General features: G+C 49.4%; 1 protein-coding gene across 5 annotated transcripts in view; it reads right to left on the minus strand.

The window, feature by feature from the left end:
- bcas3 (BCAS3 microtubule associated cell migration factor) overlaps nt 1-24,173 on the minus strand; it is a 1,250,799-nt gene that overhangs the window by 931,329 nt on the left and 295,297 nt on the right. For all 5 annotated transcript variants that reach the window (XM_072469937.1, XM_072469940.1, XM_072469936.1 and 2 more), the window contains exon 13: nt 11,778-11,874. In XM_072469937.1, the coding sequence (XP_072326038.1) occupies nt 11,778-11,874 (97 nt within the window). The remainder of the gene's footprint in view (nt 1-11,777; nt 11,875-24,173) is intronic.

Genomic DNA, 24,173 nt, shown 5'->3' on the forward strand with positions numbered 1-24,173 from the left:
GTTTTTTTACACAGAGGGTAGTGAGTGCCTGGAACTCGCTGCCGCAGGAGGTGGTGGAAGCAGGGACGATAGTGACATTTAAGGGGCATCTTGACAAATACATGAATAGGATGGGAATAGAGGGATAGGGACTCAGGAAGTGTAGAAGATTGTAGTTTAGTCAGGCAGCATGGTCGGCACGGGCTTGAAGGGCCGAAGGGCCTGTTCCTGTACTGTACTTTTCTTTGTTCTTTGTAAAAGGTGCATGAGTACTGATGCACGATCAATTGCACAAAGACTAAAGTTGGGTACAACTGTGGCTTTATTACAGTCAGATGCGTGGCCTCCTGCTGCAGCTGGCGAAATGGCAGGGCACTGGAGGTCATGCATATTTATACAGTTCTCCCTGGGCGGAGCCAGCTGGCAGGAGCTACCGGCGAACCTGTAGTGCAGGTCCTACCTTGCATCTCCTATTACAGTGGATCACCACATTCACCCCCTGTTAAAAATGAGTCCGGTGGGAGTGACGTGAAACTGTATACAATTACTGGAATTATGTACAGTGGTAGGGAAAGAAACATCCATGCTGACGGTCCGGAGTCCGTCAAAGGTTCAGCCGGTCCGGTGCTTTGCTGCTTCGTTGGGAGCGGCGTAACGGTGGTGGCAAAGTCGGTGCTGGCGGTGGTGGAGGTGGCACCGATAGCAGTGGTGATGCTGGCCAGTCATCGGGGAACTCCGGGAGCGTGCAGAAGTCCTCTTCGTCCTCTTGTGCAGAAAAGGGGAGGGCAGGGGGGTGGTCTGGTGGGGTCAATATTGGCGGCGCGGTGGGAGGTGGGGTGGGGGGCGCATTGGCGGGGGGGGGGGGGTGTTGGGGTGGAACCTGACGGTGCCAGGTCCCTGAGTGAGACAGTAACTTGGCGGCCGTCGGGGAACTCAACGTAGGTATATTGAGGGTTGGCGTGGAGCAGGTGAACCCTGTCCACCAAGGGGTCTGCCTTGTGGAGTCGGACGTGCCTACGGAGAAGGACCGGTCCTGGTGAAGCGAGCCAAGTCGGGAGCGACACACTGGATGTGGACTTCCTGGGGAAGGTAAAAACACGTTCATGGGGTGTGTTATGAGTGGCGGTGCACAATCGTGACCGGATGGAGTGCAGAGCGTCAGGGAGAACCGCCTGCCAGCGAGAGGTTGGGAGGTTCCTGGACTGTAGGGCCAGCTGGACGGCCCTCCAAACAGTCCCATTCTCCCGTTCTACTTGCCCGTTTCCCCGGGGGCTGTAGCTGGTCATCCTGCTGGAGGCTATACCCCTGCTGAGCAGGAACTGACGCAGCTCATCGCTCATGAATGAGGATCCCCTGTCACTGTGGATGTAGGCGGGGAAACCGAACAGAGCGAAGGTGGTGCTGAGGGCCTTGATGACGGTGGCAGACGTCCTATCGGGGCATGGGATGGCGAAGGAGAATCTGGAGAACTCATCGACCACACTGAGAATATACGTGTTACGGTCGGTGGAGGGGAGGGGCCCTTTGAAATCCACGCTGAGGCGTTCGAAGGGGTGGGATGCCTTCACCAGGCGCGCACGGTCTGGCCGGTAGAAGTGCGGCTTGCACTCCGCACAGTCCCTGGTGACTGTCCTTACTTCCTCGACGGAGTAGGGCAGATTGCGAGCTTTGACCAGATGGTACAATCGGGTGACCCCCGAGTGACAAAGGCTGTCGTGTAGGGCCCGGAGTTGGTCCACTTGTGCGCTGGCACATGTACCTCGGGAGAGGACGTCTGGGGGCTCGTTGAGTTTACCGGGGCGATACAAGATCTTGTAATTATAGGTGGAGAGCTCGATTCTCCACCGCAAGATTTTATCATTTTTGATCTTGCCCCGCTGTGTGTTATTAAACATGAAGGCTACCGACCATTGGTCCGTAAGGAGAGTGAATCTCTTACCGGCCAGGTAATGCCTTCAATGCCGCACAGCTTCAACGATAGCTTGAGCCTCCTTCTCAACGGATGAGTGTCGAATTTCAGAGGCATGTAGGGTGCGGGAAAAGAATGCCACGGGTCTGCCTGCCTGGTTTCGGGTGGCGGCAAGGGCGACGTCTGAAGCGTTGCTTTCTACTTGGGAAGGCAGTGACTCGTCCATGCGCGCATCCCGGCCTTCACGATGTCTGCTCTGATGCGGGCGAAAGCATGTTGTGCCTCGGCCGCAAGGGGAAATTGGGTGGACTGAATGAGTGGGCGGGCCTTGTCCGCGTAGTTTGGGACCCACTGAGCGGAGTAGGAAAAGAACCCCAGGCAGCGTTTGAGGGCCTTGGGGCAGTGTGGGAGGGGAAGTTCCATGAGGGGGCGCATGCGCTCGGGGTCGGGCCCGAGAAGTCCGTTTTGGACTTCATAGCCGAGAATGGCTAACCGGGTTGTGCTGAACACACACTTCTCTTTGTTGTAGGTCAGGTTGAGAAGGGTGGCAGTGCGGAGGAATTTATCGAGGTTGGCATCGTGGTCCTGCTGGTCATGGCCGCAGATGGTGACTTTATCTAAGTACGGAAAGGTGGCCCGCAAACCGTACTGGTCGACCATTCGGTCCATCTCTCTTTGGAAGACCGAGACCCCATTTGTGACACCGAAAGGGACCCTCAGGAAGTGGTAGAGGCGACCGTCCGCCTCGAAGGCAGTGTATGGCCGATCCGACTTCCGGATGGGGAGCTGGTGGTAGGCAGATTTCAGGTCAATTGTTGAGAAGACCCGGTACTGCGCAATCTGATTGACCATATCAGATATGTGTGGGAGGGGGTACGCGTCGAGCTGCGTGTACCGATTGATGGTCTGGCTGTAGTCCATGACCATTCTGTGTTTCTCCCCAGTTTCAACCACTACCACTTGGGCTCTCCAGGGGCTGTTGCTGGCCTCGATAATACCCTGCTTAAGCAGCCGCTGAACTTCGGACCTGATGAAGGTCTTGTCTTGGGTGCTGTACCGTCTGCTCCTAGTGGCAACGGGCTTGCAATCCACAGTTAGATTTGCAAAAAGGGAGGGGGGGATCGATTTTGAGGGTCGCGAGGCCGCAAACGGTAAGGGGGGGTAAGGGCCTGCCGAATTTGAGGGTGAGGCTCTGGAGGTTGCACTGGAAGTCCAGGCCCAACAGGAGTGCAGCGCAGAGATGAGGAAGGACATAGAGGCGGAAGTTACTAAATTCTACGCCCTGGACCGTGAGGGTGACTGTACAAAAGCCTCGGATCGGGACGGAGTGGGATCCGGAGGCTAGGGAGATCCTTTGATTGGCCGGGTGGACCAAGAGGGAGCAGCGCCTTACTGTATCTGGTGAACAAAGCTTTCGGTGCTCCCGGAGTCCAGCAGGCACGAGGTCGCGTGGCCGTTGATTTTAACCGTCGTCGACGCGGTGGCCAGGTTGTGCGGGCAAGATTGGTCCAGCGTCATCGAAGCGAGCTGCGGGTAGCCATCGGATGCTTTGGGTGGCGAGCGGGTGCAGTTCCGATGTCGAGATGTCCGGGGACCCTGTGGGGAACAAGATGGCGGCGCCCATGGTGCGCACATTGCGGGGTCGGGACAGGATGGCGGCGCTCACTGGTCGCCCATGGACCCGGGAGGAGAAGACGGCGGCTCCCATTGTGCGACTGGCGTGGGGGAGGGGGCAATAGCGGGCGCGATCGCAGCGACTGTGCGGGCCTGGCACACAGCCGCGAAGTGGCCCTTTTTTACTGCAGGCTTTACAAACTGCAGAGCGGTCCTGGCAGTGTTGGCGGGGGTGCTTCTGCTGACCGCAGAAGTAGCAGCAGGGGCCGGCGTGCGGCGCAGGCGTATTGCGAAGGCAGGGCTCCGGCTGACGAGGTCGTCGGCGAGGTCCAGGAGGGGTAGGAAGGGGTAGAAGGGTGGGCAGCATGGCGGGTGAGGTACGATTGTACGTCAGGACGTAGAAAGAGGCTTTGCGGAGGGTAAATGCATCCTCGTCATGTGCGAGGTTAAGCCTCATGCAGTTCAAGGTGGTGCATAGAGCCCACATGACGTTTGCAAGGATGAGCCTGTTCTTTGCAGGGGTGGAGGATAGGTATGGCCGGTATGCTGGGGGAGGGGGGGCAAATCATGTCCACATGCTTTGGGCATGTCCAAAGTTGAGGGGGTTTTGGCAAGTGTTCTTGGATGTTATGTCCAGGATTCTGGGTGTAAGGGTGGTTCCGAGTCCGGAGATGGCGATTATCAATGTGTCGTAAAATCCAGAGTCTAGGTGGGGATAGAGGCGTATGTATTGTCCTTTTCTTCCCTGATAGCCCGGAGACGGATCTTGTTGTGTTGGCAGTTCTCGGAGCCACTGAAGGCAGGGGCACGGGTGAGTGACCTGGCAGAACCCCCCTGGTTGGGGGGTTGGAGAATCCCCGGGGGAGTGGCGCAAATCCTGCCACGCCCCTCCGACGCCGGCTGCCGTATTCTCCGGCACCGGTTTTCGGGCGGGGGCGGGGATCACGCCATGTCAGTTGGGGGCCGTCGGCAGTGGCCTCCCCGGCAATTCTCCGGCCCCCAATTAGCCGAGTGGCCGTCGGTTTCTGGCCAGTCCCGCCGGCGTGGAATGGACGTGGTCCCACACGGCAGGACCTGGCTGGTAGGCCGGCTGGTGCGTTCCTCGGGGGGGGGCACGGGGGGATCCGGCCCCGGTGCAGGCCCATACGGTGGCCTGGCCCACGATCGAGTCCCACCGATCTGCGGGCGGGCCTGTGCCGTGGGGGCACTTCTTCTTTTTGCGCCAGCCCCTGTCGAGCTCCGCCATGGCCGGCGCGGAGATGACACCACCCTGCGCTTGCTCCAGAAAACGCCGAACCAAGCCGGCGGTTCTGCGCATGCGCTAACTTGAGCAGTCCCTTCGACGCCGGCTGGCGTGGCGCCAACCCCTCCGGCTCCGGCCTAGCCCCCGGAAGTGCGGAGAATTCCGCAACTTCCGGTTGGCCCAACGGCGGAGTGGTTCGCGACGTTTTTTACGTCGGCGTTGGGCCACCTCGCCGATCCGGGAGAATCCCGTCTGTTAAGTTTGCTTTGTGGGTTCAATGGAGGGTTTCACCCTTCTGTTCATGTTGATGTTTTGATCTTCTTATATTTTCATGTGTATATGTTAAAAGCATTGAATAAAAATATTTTTTTTAAAACAAAAATAATAGTGCAGTCACTTTAAGCTCATCAGAAAATAATTTGAACTGCCTATTGCATCTTAAATAATTCACTGATCAGGAGTCAATTACAGCATTGTGTTGATCCCACATTAGTATGAGTTCACGGATTTCAGTTGAAAGTCCTTGCAGCAGTATTGCAGTTCGTATTCTGGTCATTCATCATTTTGCATAATATGAAGTGATTTATCCCCTTCATTTCCATTCATAAAAAAAGTTTTCATTGTATGACTGCACCTCTGACAGGTGGGCCCATCAGTAATGAGAAACAATGCATATTTGACATCTAGGAGCAACAAGGTTGTTGACACTGGAGGCAGGAAGTTACAAATTACCTATACATTCTAACACAAGGATGAGCAGTTTACAGGAGTTTTACTTTCAAAATATGCAACTCTGCATTATTTTCTTTACTTAATTTTAAAAGTTAAGGTTATTAGCGAATAGAAACTGGAATATTTTCCGGCGTGTCCGCATCAAACATTCACATTTAACAAGGGTTAAATGCAGTTAGCTTCTAAAAACATTTTCCATTGGTTTTAAGTTCCCCAATGAAAATTAACCCTTCAAAATTCATCCTTTGTTCCTGATCTTTTAGTTCTCCATAATTTACCACTTGTAAATTGCTCCAACATCAATCACCTGCGATTGATCAGAATCAGTCTGTGATGGTGTGTCTCATTCCCACATAACACAGCACCAAACTGAAACTTAATAAAACTTTTCCAAAAGAGGCAAAACCTCCGGAGTTTGGCCTGTCAACTGTTGCCTCAAAAGTAGTTTGGTAAACATTAAATCAACACTCAGAACAAAGGCATTGAAAACAGTTTAGAAAAGGAAGCATGAATGGTCCCAGTTCTTAAATTAGCGAACCTGTTCAGATAAGAGAACATGGAAATAATCCTAGTTTTAAAGTCATAAAAGAGAAAGCATGGGGTCCATTTGCAGATAAACGATTACTCTGTTAAAGCTGAACTCAAAATGGGCAATGTTTGAGTGTAGATCCCTGTTATGTGCAATGAATGTGGGTCAGCTGAAACATACAAGTAGATAAATTCTTGATTCAACATAAACAACAATGCAAAATATGAGTTTTGACAAAGGGTCACCTGGACTCGAAACATTAGCTCTTTTCTCGCCCTACAAATGCTGTCAGACTGAGATTTTCCACAATTTCCTCTTTTGAATGCAAAATATATACTAATGGCATGCGGTTTGGGCGCATAATTAATTTTGCTCAGGAAGTGTGACCTCCATCAGAAATTAATTTAGTGGTGAGACGAGTGCAACAGATACAAATTGCCCAGCGTTTTTTTTAAATTGAAGTTCAGAACTTGTTATGCAAAATAGAATAGGCATCATTTTTCAGTAGGGCTATTGTAGCACAGTGGATATGTTATTGGACATGTAAGGCTCAGAATCATAATCTAGAGACATGAAGCCAAACCCCTTATTCCAGGAGGCTGTAATGTCAACAATGACATGCCATGGGAGCTAATTCTCTGCCTGGAGATCCCGCTGGGAATCGCCTCCTTTCAAGTGAATCTTGGGTTTAAAACCCTGTGCCTTGTGGAGGGACATGCATCTGGGGAGAAGGCAGCTGTTTTGCCGCTCCTACTGTTGCTGAAGTTGTTGGCAGAGGTATAGTTTCTTGCCCCTCAACAATGGTACAAGGTAGAGCTGCATAAGTGGCTCCTAAGCCACAGTGAAGGCCAGCAGCAGAGAGCTGCAAATGAAGTGAGTGAAGGCAAGTGCCTTCTGCCAAGCAACGATTGCACTCTCCGAGAGAAGTACAATGGACAGTAGTCTCTCGGCTGGGGCTCTGCAATGTGGCTGATGAGAGGCTTCCTGGCTCATCAGATACACTGAAGAAGCTCTTCCTGCTGTGCAGATGCCTCAGTGACCTTGGGGAATTGCTGCCAGGTTAGGAACAGGTCCCTTGGTTAGGAAATCCAAAAATGAGGGCTAAAACACATCTTAACTTGCTTTTTAAACACCTTGACAACTCACGCAACAGATCCAAGGGGTTCGCAGCTCATCTTCAATCTGCCTTGCCGAAACCCGGAGGAGGGCGGGATGATATTGGGATCGATCAGACATTCATTTCAGGAGATTTGACTCCCTGCATGAACCTAAAATGCCCCCACTTGCCTGGGACAATTCTCCCCACTAACACTGTTTCTCTCTCCACAGATGCCACCAGACCCACTGTGTATTTCCAGCAATTTCTGTTTTTATTTCAGATTTCCAGCATCCACTGCATTTTGCTTCGGAAAACCGTCCAAAATTATCCTTATGTGAAGTGTCATAATTTGCCTTTGGACTTCAGTTACCTGTCTATCGATTATAAGAATGTCAGTACACTTTTGAGAATTGATAAGTTCAAAGCTCTCACATGGACTTTATAGTTACATTACCATTCATAAGCACCATTATATTTCTGCTGTATATTATTAATGGCAGCAGTGCTGAGGCACAATAGGGGTTAGAACGCAATCTCAAATTGCAGGTGGGTTTGTATGAAATACTCACGCTTTGCTTTCATGGTTTTCAGTGCCATCAGCAACCTCCCTGTTGTATCACAGCACTGTTAGTACACTCCAAGCATAACTGTTCAATGTGTGTCATAGCATGCTACTGCTTGGGTTCCTTCTTTCACGCATTCTTTAAAGCAATAGAACTTGACTCATGATTTTAAAATAAGCAAATCTTGCCATTGCTTATGAGTTTACTTCTCTGAACGTTTTATTTGGACTGTGATGAGTCATGGACAACCGCAGTCTCTGAGAGCTTTCTCGGCTGCCAGTGCGACAGAAATTTCCCAGAGCTTTTCTTTAATTGACCTCAGGATTTTTCCTCAGGGTCTTTTTCTTCTCCTGGGAAGTAACATTGCACATCTTCGGGGGAGATGGGGAAGCCGGTGGTGGGTGGGGATGGTGGGCACTGTTGACAGGATGCACACGGCACAGTGAGCCTGATGGTCCTTTCTCAACCTTTTGGAATGCTCTTATACCTTCTACCAAAATGAGTTAGTCCCCTTTAAAATTGACATCTGACCAATATACCACTTCCTCACAGTTGCTTTCATATCATCTGAAGCTGCAGAAAGTACGGTAAAGTGGCAGCACATGAGTAATATACCATATACTGGAATAAACAGTGGATGACATGCATGCTCTGTAAGTTATGTTGAACAAGCTAAGAGAGAAGTTAAAATAAACTACTTGCTGCTGTTCATATAGAATCTTTAGCTTGGAAAATATCACAGTGGTCCAGAAAGGCAGCAGCAAAAAATGGATGCAGACATGAAAAAGAATAGAATGGGTGGGTGCCAAAAGCCTAGGTCACAAAGGTGGGTTTTAAGGAATGTCTTAAAGAAGGAGGATGTGAAATGGCAGACGGATATAAGATGGGAGGTTATTAGTTTAGTGGGAATTGGGTCCATGAAGTACAAGGCAGCTCCATGGATGGAATGAGCTGACACAGGTATGGGGAAGATATGAGAAAAACTAGAAAGAGTTTGGAGTCCACAGGATGGAATAGAGGAGCAGGAGTGGGGTGGATGGAGATTGGCTTGAAGTGGAGTAGCAGAATATCAGATTTTTAAAATGTATAATTTCACAGGCTATGGACGTCATTGGCTAGGCCAGCATTTATTATCCATCCCTGGCTTCCCTTGAGAAGGTGGTGGTAAGCTGCCTTCTTGAACCATTGCGGTCCATGTGGTGTAGGGACACCCACAGTGCTGTTCCAGGATTTTCCAGGTGGTGGCGTTCCCAGGCATTTGCTGTCCCTGTACTTCTAGAACTGCAAAAGGGATAGAATCAGGGGAGGTGCTTGAAGGAGAAGATGTCAGAGGAGTAGGAGAAAAAGTCAACAGTTGCTGGGAGATAGAGGTTATACCACTACCCACATGGTTTGGGAAGGGCAGGCAGTGGACCAGATAGGAAAATAGGTAACGAGGAAGTCCTCACCACCCATGAGCAAGTTTCAATGCCAGAATGTTAATATGATCATCCACAAGTAAGAATTTGGAAGAACATTGATTGCAGTGGAACATAAGATACAAAACAGTCCATGAAAGGTAAATCCAGACATTAGTGTAGGTTAAACTTTGACAGGAAATTCAGACCTTTGAGGAATATAGCATAGATAGCTTTAAGGGGAAGCTGAATAAATGCAAGGAAGAAAGAGACAGGAGAGGTTAACACAGTTAGATGAAGTAAGATGGGAAAAAGTTCATAAACCAGTTAAGGCTGAATAATAGCCTATTTCTTTTGTGTAAATCCTCTGTAATTCTATGTTCAAATGATAAAAGATATATTTGAAATCAATGTCATAAAATTCCTAGTTAATCAAAAAATTATTCACACTGTTACGACGGAAATTCCAGCCACGCCGTTCCGACACCAGGACACGATTCTTCGGCGACCGGAGAATCGGTGCCAGTGGCCGCGCGCGGTCGACGCGGCCCCGATTGGGGGCCGCAACCGGCCGAGTTCCCGCTCAGTTCCGCCGGCGTGGTTCCAAGCTGGTACCACCCGGCTGGAGCTCGGACCCACGGCCGCGGTGGCCATCCTGGTGGGGGAGTGGGGGGATCAGACTCCAGTGGGGGGGCCTGCACGACGGCTAGGCCCGCGATCAGGGGCTACCGATCGACGGGTGCGAGCGATCTGGAGGGGGCCTACCTCCTTCCGTGCGGGCCCACTGTGTCACTACGCCATGTTGCGCAGCACCAAGGCGTAAAAAGCCACCACGCGCATGCGCCGGCGTGGGAATGGCCACCACGTGCATGCGCCGGCGCGGGAATGGCCACCACGCACATGCACCGGCGCGGGAATGGCCACTACGCGCATGGGCCGGCGTGGGAATGGCCACCACGTGCATGCACCGGCCCGGGAATGGCCACCACGTGCATGCACCGGCGTGGGAATGGCCACCACGTGCATGCACCGGCCCGGGAATGGCCACCACGTGCATGCACCGGCGTGGGAATGGCCACCATGCACATGCACCGGCGCGGGAATGGCCACCACGCGCATGCGCCGGCGTGGGAATGGCCACCACGTGCATGCGCCGGCGTGGGAATGGCCACCACGTGCATGCGCCGGCGCGGGAATGGCCACCACGTGCATGCACCGGCGGGGGAATGGCCACCACGTGCATGCACCGGCGCGGGAATGGCCACCACGTGCATGCACCGGCGTGGGAATGGCCACCACGTGCATGCGCCGGCGCGGGAATGGCCACCACGTGCATGCACCGGCGGGGGAATGGCCACCACGTGCATGCACCGGCGTGGGAATGGCCACCACGTGCATGCACCGGCGGGGGAATGGTCATCACGTGCATGCACCGGCGCGGGAATGGCCACCATGTGCATGCACCGGCGGGGGAATGGCCACCATGTGCATGCACCGGCGCGGGAATGGCCACCATGTGCATGCACCGGCGGGGGAATGGTCACCACGCGCATGCGCCGGCGTGGGAATGGCCACCATGCACATGCACCGGCGCGGGAATGGCCACCATGTGCATGCACCGGCGGGGGAATGGTCACCACGCGCATGCGCCGGCGCGGGAATGGCCACCACGCACATGCACCGGCGTGGGAATGGCCACCACGTGCATGCGCCGGCGCGGGAATGGCCACCACTTGCATGCACCGGCGGGGGAATGGCCACCACGTGCATGCACCAGCGGGGGAATGGCCACCACGTGCATGCACCGGCGGGGGAATGGCCACCACGTGCATGCACCGGCGGGGGAATGGCCACCACGTGCATGCACCGGCGGGGGAATGGTCATCACGCGCATGCGCCGACGCGGGAATGGCCACCACGTGCATGCACCGGCGCGGGAATGGCCACCATGTGCATGCACCGGCGGGGGAATGGCCACCATGTGCATGCACCGGCGGGGGAATGGTCACCACGCGCATGCGCCGGCACGGGAATGGCCACCACGCGCATGCGCCGGCGCGGGAATGGTCACCACGCGCATGCACCGGCGCGGGAATGGCCACCACGTGCATGCACCGGCGCGGGAATGGCCACCACGTGCATGCACCGGCGCGGGAATGGCCACAACGTGCATGCACCGGCGCGGGAATGGCCACCACGTGCATGCATCGGCGCGGGAATGGCCACCACGTGCATGCACCGGCGCGGGAATGGTCACCACGCGCATGCACCGGCGCGGGAATGGCCACCACGCGCATGCGCGGATCCGCGTCGGCAGTGCAGGGCCGTGTATCGGCACCGAAGCAACGCGCAGCATTCCGGCGCCGTACTGGCCCCCTGTGGCCCACTGAATCACTGGGCCAAAAGGCCCGTTGACGCTGGCGTGAAACACTCCTGTGTTTACACCATTGTCAACACTTGGCCAGGAATTTGGAGAATCCCGGCCGTTGTAATTGTGAATTGATGTTAATGCAGGATATTTTAAAAATCTTTAAAATAAAAGCAGAAATAGATGTTTGGGGGGACATCATCAAATTGTGCAGCCTTCGGCATTCTTTTGGAGATTGGTAAACCTTGAAAGGTATATTTTTGGATACAATGTAGAATGTCAAACTGCCATCTTCAGTGTTAAATGTTTTAAAATCAAGACAGAGTGAATGATGGTGTACTCACCACTGGGGTTGAAAGCCATACAGGAAATAGGTTTATTATCATGGGCCAGGAAATGGGCCACTATGCCTTCACCTTCAGCATCCTCACTGACAAGTACCTGCATTACAAAGGAAAACAAAACAAGTCAGAATAATATAACTTCTTATTGAATGTTTTTGCTTCAAAAAATGATTTCAATTAAACAAATGGCCAAAATAAAATATCATTGTGCAAAGGCCAGACCATGACTAAAAACAGAAAATGTAGTAATATCATCTGATAATGGAAGATGAATATGTATTTCAGATCTATTTGACCATGCCTGATGAAGGCTCCCACCTGAAACATTGAGCCCCTGTTTCTTTCTCCAGATTCTGTTAGACCCTGTGCATATCCTGTTTAATTTTGGATATAAATTTTCTTTATAACATACCCCCAATACTAACTTACTGAAGGCAATGAGCTTTGAACTTTTTATTAGTACTAATCAGAGAGTATATGAGAGTTCCACAGATACACCACCCTCTGGTTGAAGAAATTTGTCCTCATCTCTGATCATCCCTTTAGTCTGAGATGGTGCCCTCGGGTTCTAGTTTTTCCGACAAGTGGAAACATCCTCTCTACATCTACTCTATCCAGGCCTCGCAGTGTCCTGTAAATTTCAATAAGATCCCCCTCATCCTTCTAAACTCCAACGAGTACAGATCCAGAATCCGGGGATCATTCTTGTGAACCTCCTCTGGACCCTTTCCAAGGCCGGCACATCCTTCCTTTGATACAGGGCCCAAAACTGCTCACAATAGTCCAAATGGGGTCTGACCAGCGCCTTATGCAGCCTCAGAAGTACATCCCTGCTCTTGTATTCTAGCCCTCTAGACATGAATGCTAACATTGCATTTGCCTTCCTAACTGCCGCTGAACCTGCACGTTAACTGTAAGAGAATCTTGAACTGCAACTCCTAAGTCTCTTTGTGCTTCTAATTTCCTGAGCCTTTTCCCATTTAGAAAATAGTCTATGCCTCTATTCTTCCTACCAAAGTGCATAACCTCACACATTTCCACATTGTATACCATGTGCCACTTATTTGCCTACTCTCCTAGCCGATCCAAGTCCTTTTATAGCCCCCCTGCTTCCACAATATTACCTGTCCCGCTGCATATATTTCCATCATCTGCAAACTTAGCAACAATGCCCTCAGTTCCTTCTTCCAGATTAGAGAAATACGCAGAAGGTTAAGAGGAGATTTTATGTAAGTATTCAAAATGATGAGGGGTCTAGACAGAGTAGATCAGGAGGAAAGATCGAGAGCTAGAGCACGTCAATTTAAGCTGATTAGCAAAAGAAGCAATGGCTATGTACAAATAAATCAACTTTTCATGCTATAAGTGGATAATCTAGAATGCACTGCCTGAGAATGTGGTGGAGGCAGATTCATCCCTAGTTTTCAAAAGGGAATTGGATAATTATCTGAAGAAAAAAGCTTTGCAGGGCTATGGGGAAATGGTAGGGGATTGGGAATTGGTGAGTTGCACATGCAGGAACTGGCATGGACAAGACAGGCTGTCTTGGTACTGTAAACATTCTGTGATTCTATGGCGCTTCGGAACATCCTGAGGTCTTGAAGGACATTATATAAATGCAGTCTTCTTGCATATAATAGAATGTAATTAATGACAATAGCACTTCTCCAGGCACAGTCAATATTAACGATCCACTGATGTTGCACTCTGAGAATTAATGATACTGATTGAACATCCATACACGTTATTGCAGTAAAAAACTGTTCTACTCTCTAATACTGTAAAACTAAATGAGATGTCATTTCTAAACACCAGAAATGACATCTGACGCACACTAAAGCACTAAATTGTGGACATTTAGTTTGAGAATTAATTTACACAAGGCTATATAAATAAATAAAACAATAGACTTTGAGGCGCTAAACAAAAATGTAAAGTCAGGAAATCATTCCATTTGACAGTTCGTGTGCATGTTTACATGCGTCTGTGTGTGTGTGTGTTATATACACAGCATCAGTAATGTTTGCTTTATTCCACCACAGTAAATTCTGAAGGTTTCACAAACAGCTGCACAGCACAAAATTCTCGGTGTCCAAAATTGCATAATCTGAGAACTATTTGCAAAGCAGACATTCTGTTTGTGTGGAGGTATCCATTAAAACATGGTTTCTTTTAGCATCCGAAACATTCACTGGCGCCTTCCTGAGAGATGGAGATTAGAGTGGACAGAAAAGTAAGGACTTTAAAGAAAATAACTTTCTGTGCAGTAATTCAGTTTATTTTATAGTCATAACAAGTATAAAATACTCATTCAGTCATTTTGACTAATTACAATGCTTTTCATTTTGCACAGTTGAGAGAAAAACAGTGTGGTTTAATGTTTTTAATTTATTCAATGTGCACTGAGGAAATGGGCGTGCTGCAGTGTTGGAGATACAGGGCGTGATTCAGCAGACTCAAGTTAAAGGACTGGATTTTTCAGCTGCGCCCGCCACAAGATCGCCACGGACGGCTCGGGGACCATGTCAAGGTCCGTTGACTTCGGGCAGGAATTTCCAGTCGCCAGGCGGGCGAGGCCATAAAACCCCACCCAAAATCTAAAGTTCCCGCTATTTAATGACACTTTGCTGGGTTTTTGGACCTCGGTGAAGAACTCCCCGCCAAGGAAACTTTTCCCTACACTGGCGAGATCAGAAGACTACATGTGGATCGGGGCACCATTTTTAAAAGACAGCCCAGATCTTTCGACTCACCCCCTGACATTGCCAGGGTGCCAACCTACCCAAAGGCCTCAACTCCCCAGCGAGACCCCTTGAGCTGCCATCACAACTTTGCGAACCAGTACCAAAGGGCACCCGGTTGAGGCCTCACTGGTGAGGCCGGTGAATCCCGAATCCCGGGTGAATTGGGCAAGCGTAAGTCTAATGGCTCATTTAAATATGCGCGCTTGGATCTCACTCAGCGAGAGCAGGGTCTAGATCGCGACGCGAGATTCCATTGAATCTCACGAGACGTTTTGAGCGTTGCGAATCTCAATGCAAGCCCCTCACAATGTTCAACGGCCTCATCGGGCATGACAAGGCCGCTGAATCGCACCCACAGGTGGTGAGGGTAAAACATGCTTGGCCTCATCCACACCAATCTACTTGCTGCAGTTGCACCTGTCCATGACAGTAAAAGTAGAAGTGACCACCACACAGTACGTCTGGTGATGTAGGTCCTGTCTACAGTGGCACTACCACTGTGCTCAATGGAATAGATTTTGAACAGATCTAGAAATGCAAAAGTGGGCAACTATGAGGCATTGTAAGCCATCCGTAGCAGCAGAATTGCATAAAAAGACAATCTGTAACTTCATGGCCCAGCATACCACCAAGCCAGGGGATTGGATTGGATTGGATTTGTTTATTGTCACGTGTACTGAGGTACAGTGAAAAATATTGTTCTGCGTACAGTCCAGACAGATCAAAAGTACATGAAAAGAAAATACATAGAGGAAACATAAAATACATAATATAAATACATAAACACAGGCATCGGGTGAAGCACACAGGAGTGTAGTACGACTCAGTAGAGAAGATGTGTGAAGAGATCAGTTCAGTCCATAAGAGGGTTGTTTAGGAGTCTGGTAACAGCAGGGAAGAAGCTGTTTTTGAATCTGTCAGTGCGTGTTCTCAGACTTTTGTATCTCCTGCCCGATGGAAGAAGTTGGAAGAGTGAGTAAGCCGGGTGGGAGGGGTCTTTGTTTATGCTGCCCGCTTCCCCCAGGCAGCGGGAGGTGTAGACAAAGTTAATGGATGGGAGGCAGGTTTGCGTGATGGACCGGGCGGTGTTCACGATTTTCTGTAGTTTCTTACAGTTTTGGACCAAGCAGTTGCCATACCAGGCTGTGAAGCAGCCAGATAGGATGCTTTCAAAGGTGCATCTGTAAAATTTGATAAGAGTCAATGTGGACATGCCGAATTTCCTTAGTTTCCTGAGGAAGTATAAGACGCTGTTGTGCTTTCTTGGTGGTAGCATCGACATAGGCGGGCCAGGACAAATAGTTGGTGATGTGCACACCTAGGAATTTGAAGCTGTCAACCATCTCCACCTTGGCCTCGTTGATGCTGACAGGGGTGTGTACGATACTTTGCTTCCTGAAGTCAATGACCAGCTCTTCAGTTTTGCTGACATCACGGGAGAGATTGTTGTCATTACACCACTCCACTAGGTTCTCTATCTCCCTCTTGTATTATGACTCATCATTGTTCGAGATACAACCCACTACGATCGTGTCGTCAGCAAACTTGTAAATGGAGTTGGAGCCAAATTTTGCCACGCAGTCGTGTGTGCATAGGGAGTATACATAGAATTTACATAGAATTTACAGTGCAGAAGGAGGCCATTCGGGCCATTGAGTCTGCACCGGCTCCTGGAAAGAGCACCCCACCCAAGGTCCACACCTCCACCCTATCCCCATAACCCAGTAACCCCACCCAACGCTAAGGGCAATTTTGGACACTAATGGCAATTTATCATGGCCAATCCACCTAACCTGCACATCTTTGGACTGTGGGTGGAAACGGGAGCACCCGGAGGAAACCCACGCACACATGGGGAGAATGTGCAGACTCCGCATAGACAGTGACCCAAGCCGGAATTGAACCTGGGATCCTGGAGCTGTGAAGCAATTGTGCTATCCACAATGCTACCGCGCTGCCCGTAGGGTAGTATAGTAGGGAGCTAGGTACGCAGCCTTGCGGGGCCCCAGTATTGAGGACAATTGTGGAGGAGGTGTTGTTGTTTATCCTTACTAATTGTGGTCTATGGGTCAGAAAGCCGAGGATCCAGTTGCAGAGGGAGGAGCCAAGACATAGTTTTTGGAGCTTTGATATGAGCTTGGTTGGGATTATGGTGTTGAAGGCGGCGCTGTAGTCAATAAATAGGAGTCTGATGTCGGAGTCCTTGTTGTCGAGATGTTCCAGGGATGAGTGTAGGGCAAAGGAGATGGCGTCTGCTGTGGACCGGTTGTGAGGGTATGCAAATTACAGAGGATCGAGGCATTCTGGGAGTCTGGAGTTGATGTGCCTCATGACCATCTCTCGAAGCACTTCATTGCGGTCAATGTCAAGGCCACAGGACGATAGTCATTGACGCACGTTGCCCGGTTCTTCTTTGGCACCGGTATGATTGTGGTCTTCTTGAAGCATGTGGGGACATCGGAACCGAGTAGGGAGAGGTTGAAGATGTCCGCGAACACTTCTGCGAGCTGATTGACACAGGATCTGAGTGCACGACCAGGGACTCCGTCAGGGCCCATTGCTTTCCGAGGGTTCACTTTCAAGAAGACTTCGGAAGCTGGGACGGTGGGTATGGGTGTGTCCGGGCTGCTGGGACAGTTCACAGTGGTTTGATGGTTTCCTGCTCAAACCGAGTATAGAATTCATTGAGTTCATCGGGGAGGGGTCCACTGCTGGCGGAGATTCTGCTCGACTTTGCTTTGTAGCCCATTATGTTGTTTAAGCCTTGCCACAAACGAATAGACTCCGTGACATTAGTTTGTGACTCTAGCTTAGTCTGATATTGTCTCTTGGCATCCCTGATGACTCTTTGGAGGTCATATCTAGATTTCTTGTATAAGTCAGGGTCGTCTGACTTCAACGCCTCAGACCTGGGCCATCAGTTGGGAGTCAACCTCCCGATTAGACCATGGTTTCCGGTTGGGGAACGTACGTACTACTTTCTTTGGCACCATCTGATGGAAGAGTGCAGGAGGGAATGCCAGGTGCAGAACCAGGCATACCTAAAAATTAGGTGTCAACCTGGTGAAGCTACAACACAGGACGACTTGCATGCCAAACAGCATAAGCAGCAGGCGATAAAAAGAGTTAAGCGATTCCACAATCTTCAGCCAGAGATGCCGATTGGGTGATCCCTTTCGGTCTCCTCCAGAGGTCTCCAGCATCACAGATGCACGTCTTCGGCAAATTCAGTTCACTCCACATGACAACAAGAAACAACTGAAGGTACTGAATACTGCAAAAGTTGTGGGCTCTAACAACATTCTGGCAATAGTACTAAAGACATGTGCCCAGCCAAGCTGTTCCAGTACAGCTACAACACTGGCATGTACCCGGCATTGTGGAACGTTTGCCAGGTATGTCCTGTACTCAAAAAGCAGAACAAATCTAACCTGACCAATTACTACCGACACTCGATCGTTCGCAAAGTGATGGAAAGTGTCACCAGCTGTGCTATCAAGCAGCACTTACTCAGCAATAACCGGTTTGTTGTCCTCAGCTTGGGTTCCGCCAAGGCCACTTAGCTCCTGCCTGACCTCATTGCAGCCTTGGTTCAAACATATAATAATCTTTATTAGTGTCACAAGTAAGCTTACATTAACACTGCAATGGAGTTACCGTGAAAAGCCCCTAGTCGCCACATTCCGGCACCTGTTCGGGTACACTGAGAGAGAATTCAGAATGTCCAATTCACCAAACAAGCACGTCTTTCGGGACTTGTAGGAGGAAACCGGAGTACCTGGAGGAAACCCACACAGACACAGGGAGAACGTGCAGACTCCGCACAGACAGTGACCCAAGCCGTGAATCGAACCTGGGACCCTGGCGCTATGAAACAACAGTGCTAAACATGGACCAAAGAGCTGAACCCCAGAGATGAGCTGAAAGTGCCCTTCACATCAAGGCAACATTTGACCAAGTGTGTCATCAAGGAACCCTGGCAAAACTGGAGCCAATATGAATCAGGGGCAAACTCTCCACTGGTTGAGTTATACTTAGCACAAAAAAAATGGTTATCTCAGTTCCAGGAAAACACTGCAGGAGTTCCTCAGGAGAAAGTCCTCAGTCCAACCATCAATGCTTCCATTGCGTCCATTGCTTCATCAATGACCTTCCCTACATCATAAGGCCAGAAGAGGGGATTTTCGCTGATGGTTGCACAATGTTCAGCACCATTCATGACTCCTCCGATATTGAAGTAGTCCATGTCCAAATGCAGCAAGATCTGGACAATATCCTCACTTGGGCAAGTAACATTCATCACACATGAGTCAGGTAATGTCAATCTCCAACGAGAAAGAATCCAACCATTGCCTCTTGACATTCAATGGCATTATCATCACTGAATCCACACTATCAACATTCTGGTGTCTACCATTGACCAGAAACTGAATTGGACTAGCCATATAAATACAAGAGTGGGTCAGAGGCTAGGAATCCTGTGGTGAGTAACTCACCTCCTGACTCCTCAAAGCCTGTCCACCATCTACAAGGGACAAATCTGGAATGTGATGGAATGCTCTCCACTTGCCTGAAGAGTGGAGCTCCAGCAACACTCAAGAAGCATGAGTGACAAAGCAGCCCTATTAATTGGCACCCCTTCCACAAACATTCCCTCCTGCCACCACTGACGCACAGTGGCAGCAGTATGTATCATTTACAACATGCACTGCAGGAACTCATCAAGGGCCTTGAGACAGCACCTTCCAAATCCATGACCGCTACCATCTAGGACAAAGGCAGAAGATACCAGGGAGCGCCACCACCTGAAGGTTCTCTCCAAGCCTCTCACCATCCTGACTTGGTAATATGTTGCCATTCCTTCATCGTCGCTGGGTCAAAATCCTGGAACTCTCGCCCTAACAGCGCTGTGGGTGTACCTACACGTCATGGACTGCGGTGTCTCACCAAGAAGGCAGCTCACCATCACCTTCTCTAGGGCAATTAGGGATGGGCAATAAATGCTGGCCTAGCCACCGATGCCCACATCCTATGAAATAATTTTTAAAATGATGCAATGTTATGTAAATGTAGGTTTTTCCTTCCTTTCTAAAGTTCATTGCATATCGTAACTGTTACAACCTATTCCATTCCCATTTACCCCCTTTTCACATTCCAAAAGATAACAAACCCCAATTTATTATATGTGTTTAAAGCAAAGATTGAATGCTTAAAGCAGAGATTGATGCATTTCTGATTAACAATAACGAGAAGGGCAATGGGGATAGTGGGTGTAAAAGACATTGAAGTGTCCGATCGGGCTGGTCGTATTAAATTGCTTGATGGGCTGAATGGCCTACTCCTGTTCCTATGCTCCTAGTTTGAAAAGGGGACTAAGAAGTATAATGATGAAATTTAACGCTGCACTCTTCCAGACATCTTTGAAAGATAGGTTGATGCCTCCACATTGCTGCGATTATAATTTTTTTTACTCCAAAGGACACCAAAGGCTGGCACATTCTTTCAAAGTGCTGTCATCGTGTTTAATTAAATGGGTGAAAATCACGAGGGACTCTGTAAAAAGGCTGAGGTAAGTGAGAGAGGAAGTTGTGCAGTTTTGATTTATGGTAGTTATTAAATACAATAATGTTGGCCAAATAAAAGATCTCACTCACTTTAATCACCGCTTTGATGTTACCCATTTCAGAAAATGAGCAAGAATATTTAAAGTCACAGAGCATCAAATTACCAGTTTTAAATTTAATCAAATTTTCAGAATAAATAACACTTTTTTTTTTAATAACAAGTTTAACAATTTCCTCCTCCCTTCCATCTTTATTTGATAAAAGCTTATGTATCCTGCCCAATGGTTTTGGCATATTAATCCAGGGAGTAGCTTGTCATACAGATGTGGAAGATGGTGCAAGGTTAGCTGACCTCAAGTAGGATGCGATAGGGGACTACAACTGTTGGGTCCCTGAGAGTCAACAACAGAGCCTGATTTCTCACTCCTAATTGCAATACAATGATTCAGTCCAAAGGACAGGTAAGAACTGGGTCAAGCTGAGCTGTCTTGCACCCACTCTTGCTCCTCCCAACCATTTGCTGACACTGATAATCTCGCTCACATATGTACACCGGCCACTTGGGCAAGGTACAGAGGAATAATTGGAATCAACAGCAGCAAACCTAGCAATGAGTCAATATCCTAGGGAAAGGAGGTGAAGACAGCAAGATTATTTACAGATCATAAAACAGTTGTTTTTCTACTTTCTTTAGGCTCTTCTCTTCCATTTTTTTAAACAAAAAAAACTTAAGTTAAGGTAAAAGGTTACAACGTTGGTCTGCGTGTTTTATCACCCGTTACTTCTGACAAGGAACCTCAAGGTTCCACAAAGTTGGCCTCCCTTCATATTTTCTCACGGCAGTTACTGATGCTGAGGCATTTTCCAAGCAGCCATTCTTCCTTACTGAGCTTAGGCAGTGAGTGGTGGCAAACTATTCAACCACTGGATGCACATCAGCCAAAATCAATCCTGTTCTCATCCAAAACGCACCATTTTACACTTCCCTGCATTGAACGGCAATAAAAGTGGGAATGTTGGCTTATTTTTTCCCCTGTACCTTGCTGGCTGGGTATCAGTTCTCTCCAACAATGCCACAGCTACCAGCTAGACTGAAATAGCCAAAACAGCACAGAGTAGAAATTGAAACAGGCCCCTCTGCAGTGTGTATAATTGCAGTTCCAGACCACATAAGAATCCGAAAAGGCAATGGCACTCAAGAAACGTTGCACAAAAAGCAGATAATGCCAGCTTCCATGACAGGATTATTTCACTGAATCACGCAGTGCTATAGAAATGTGTTTTACACAACATTGAAATTTAACTGAAAAAAAAGAAAACCACATGGCAATCATGTCCAGTGTGGATCTGTTAGCATCTGTTGGAGCACAAACGTACCCTGGCAACCACACACATGGTATGCAAAATTAGCCTACAGAAAAGCAAATTCAAGGAACGTAGGTTGCCTAAAAACTCCCCTACGTGATGATTAGTACCTACCGAAGGACTGTATTTTTGTACATTTAACTTTAAAAGCTGCTTCAACAAAAATGAATTTGGAAAGACTCCACAATCCTTTTGGCACAATCCATATTGCACAAACCAAGTCTGTAAACGAGTGACAGATGACAGCATCATCCGGCCTTTATATCACTGGATGTTTATAGGCACAAGAGTCAAAGCTTCATTTATGAGGGAAGAAAGAACTTCATTGTTACAGTACTTTATCAAATCTCTCAGAAAGTTCTCAAAATGATCTAGACGTAATGCAATATGGCACACAGCAAGATCCCACATAGCTAATCTGTTTTTAACTACTTAACCTTTTATCTGGTGCTGTTGGTTGAGAGGGGTCCGACACAGGGAGAACACTGGAAAAGGAAAAGGTAATTCAGCCCCTCAAGAAGTTTCTGTTGTTCTTCAACCAGTTTGTGGGATCTTTAAAATCTACCATTAAGCGTTATTTTGGCTATAATAGTCTGAAAGACAACGGGCGCAATTTAACGGGTGCGTTGTGCTCGTATATCTCAGGAGAGGCCTTTCACGGGCTTCCCGGCAACCGTAACGCCTTGCAGGATATACCCAAGTCACACGAGGCGTCGGAATCAGAATCCTGCCCCAAAGAGGCGTGACCAAATGGCGCGCGCCTGCGTAGTTTTAAACCAAGTCTGTAACCGAGGTCTACCGGCCAACGAGGATCTATCAGCCTCCCCGATGAAGCTGCAGTTGGGCACCGTTCAGAACTGGTTCGCAAAAATATGGACCAGGGGGAATGGCACCTAGAGGATGCCCCTGGGTGGCCAGGGATAGTGCAAGGTGACCCCCTGGGCCTCCATCTGGAATGCAGGCACCTTGGCACTGCCCAGCTGGCACCCTTGGCACTGTCCACCTGGCAGCTGGAAGGAGTTCTGCCAGGGTGCTAAGGTGGCAGCGCCTGGGTTCCAGGGTGGCACTGCAAAGGGTCAGGGCCCAAGGGTAGCCATGCCCATTAAAGGAGGGTGGGGGGGTATGAAGGGTGGGGGGTGCATGGCAGGTAAGTAGGTGCTTCTAGGAGGTTGGGTTGGGGGGTTGACGGGTAGAGGTCTGGGACGGGGGGGGGGGGGGGGGGGGGGGGGGCTTCGAGTTGGTAAATCCCGCCCAAAGTGTGCACTAAACCGTTGAGAAATTCCCCGGGGGCCAATAAAGTGACTAAGTGAAGTTTGAGAGCGGTGAGGAATTCGCCATCAGTATTTTCCTCAAGTGAACCACCCAGATTATAAACTCAAACTGGCAAGTAGCTTTGAATCTAGTGAACGTCTGACTCAGATGCAAGAGTCCACAGTGCCAAGCTAGACAGTTTTCCAACACCAGCTTTGCTAACCTAACAACATTATCTCATTACAATGCAATACTCAACTTTTGATACAATGAAATAAAAATTTAGGCCTAAGTCCAAATCTAAACACAGCCTTCCTACACAGTCATTACCTGCTACATTCATAAAAACATAGAAACAGGAGGAGGTCATTCAGCCCTTCAAACCTGCTCCGCCATTCATTATGATCATGGCTGATCATGAAGTTCAATATCCTGATCACGCCTTCCCACCATATCCCTTGAACCCTTTAACCCCAAAAGCTATATCTAATCCCTTTTGAAATTAATGCCTATTTAGGAGATTCCTAATAAAGCAGCTAAACACATCTGGAGAAAGGCCACACTTGGAGTATTGTGTGCAGTTTTGGTCCCCTTTTCTGCGGAAGGATGTTCTTGCTCTAGAGGGAGCACCGAGGTTTACCAAACTGATTCCTGGGATGGCAGGACTGACGTATGAGGAGAGATTGAGTCGGTTAGGATTGTATTCGCTGGAGTTAAGAAGAATGGGTGGGATGTCATAGAAACGTATAAAATTCTAACAGGACTTGACAGAACCAGGGGTCACAGTCTGCGGATACGGGTTAGACCATTTAGGACGGAGATGAAGAGAAATTTCTTCACTCAGAGAGCAGCCTGCCGGTGGAATATGCAGCCACAGAAAGAAGTTGAGGCCAAAATATTGGGCGCGATCTAACCAAATTGGAACAGAGCTCCGGGACGAGCGCATTTAGCCGGATGTTTCCCAGCACTTGCTGCGCCAGGAAACACCACGCCATCGACTGGGACTCTGCTTTGATTCGGGGCCTCAAGGGGGAACTCCTTGATGAAGCCGCACTTAGTTCCATTTCCTTCACTAAGGAGTTCCGCTCACTGGAACACCTCAGTGCAGGGTGGGATCGGGACACCATTTTTAATCTCTCGAGCCCCCACTTCCGATGTGACCCCGAAGCCCCCCCATGCTCCAACTCATCCAGAAGGGGGTCCTCGGGCCCCAACACCCCACCGCACCCATGCAGGTACCCCCGGGCTTGATCCCTGGCACGGGTAAAATGTCAACCTGGAACCTTGGAACTGCCAGCCTGGCACCCGGGCAGTGCCTCTGCCAGCAGGCAGTGCCACCTGGGCACCTTAGCAGTGCCAGGCTGGCTGTGCCAGGGTGGCATCAACAGTGCCAGGGTACCATCCTGCCCAAAGAGCAAACAGCTGGGGGCCTCCGATCCCTGAGAGATCCCCTGGTCCCCGTTTGTGTACAC

Source organism: Scyliorhinus torazame, chromosome 12 (genome assembly GCF_047496885.1).
Source record: "Scyliorhinus torazame isolate Kashiwa2021f chromosome 12, sScyTor2.1, whole genome shotgun sequence".
NCBI lineage: Eukaryota > Metazoa > Chordata > Chondrichthyes > Carcharhiniformes > Scyliorhinidae > Scyliorhinus > Scyliorhinus torazame.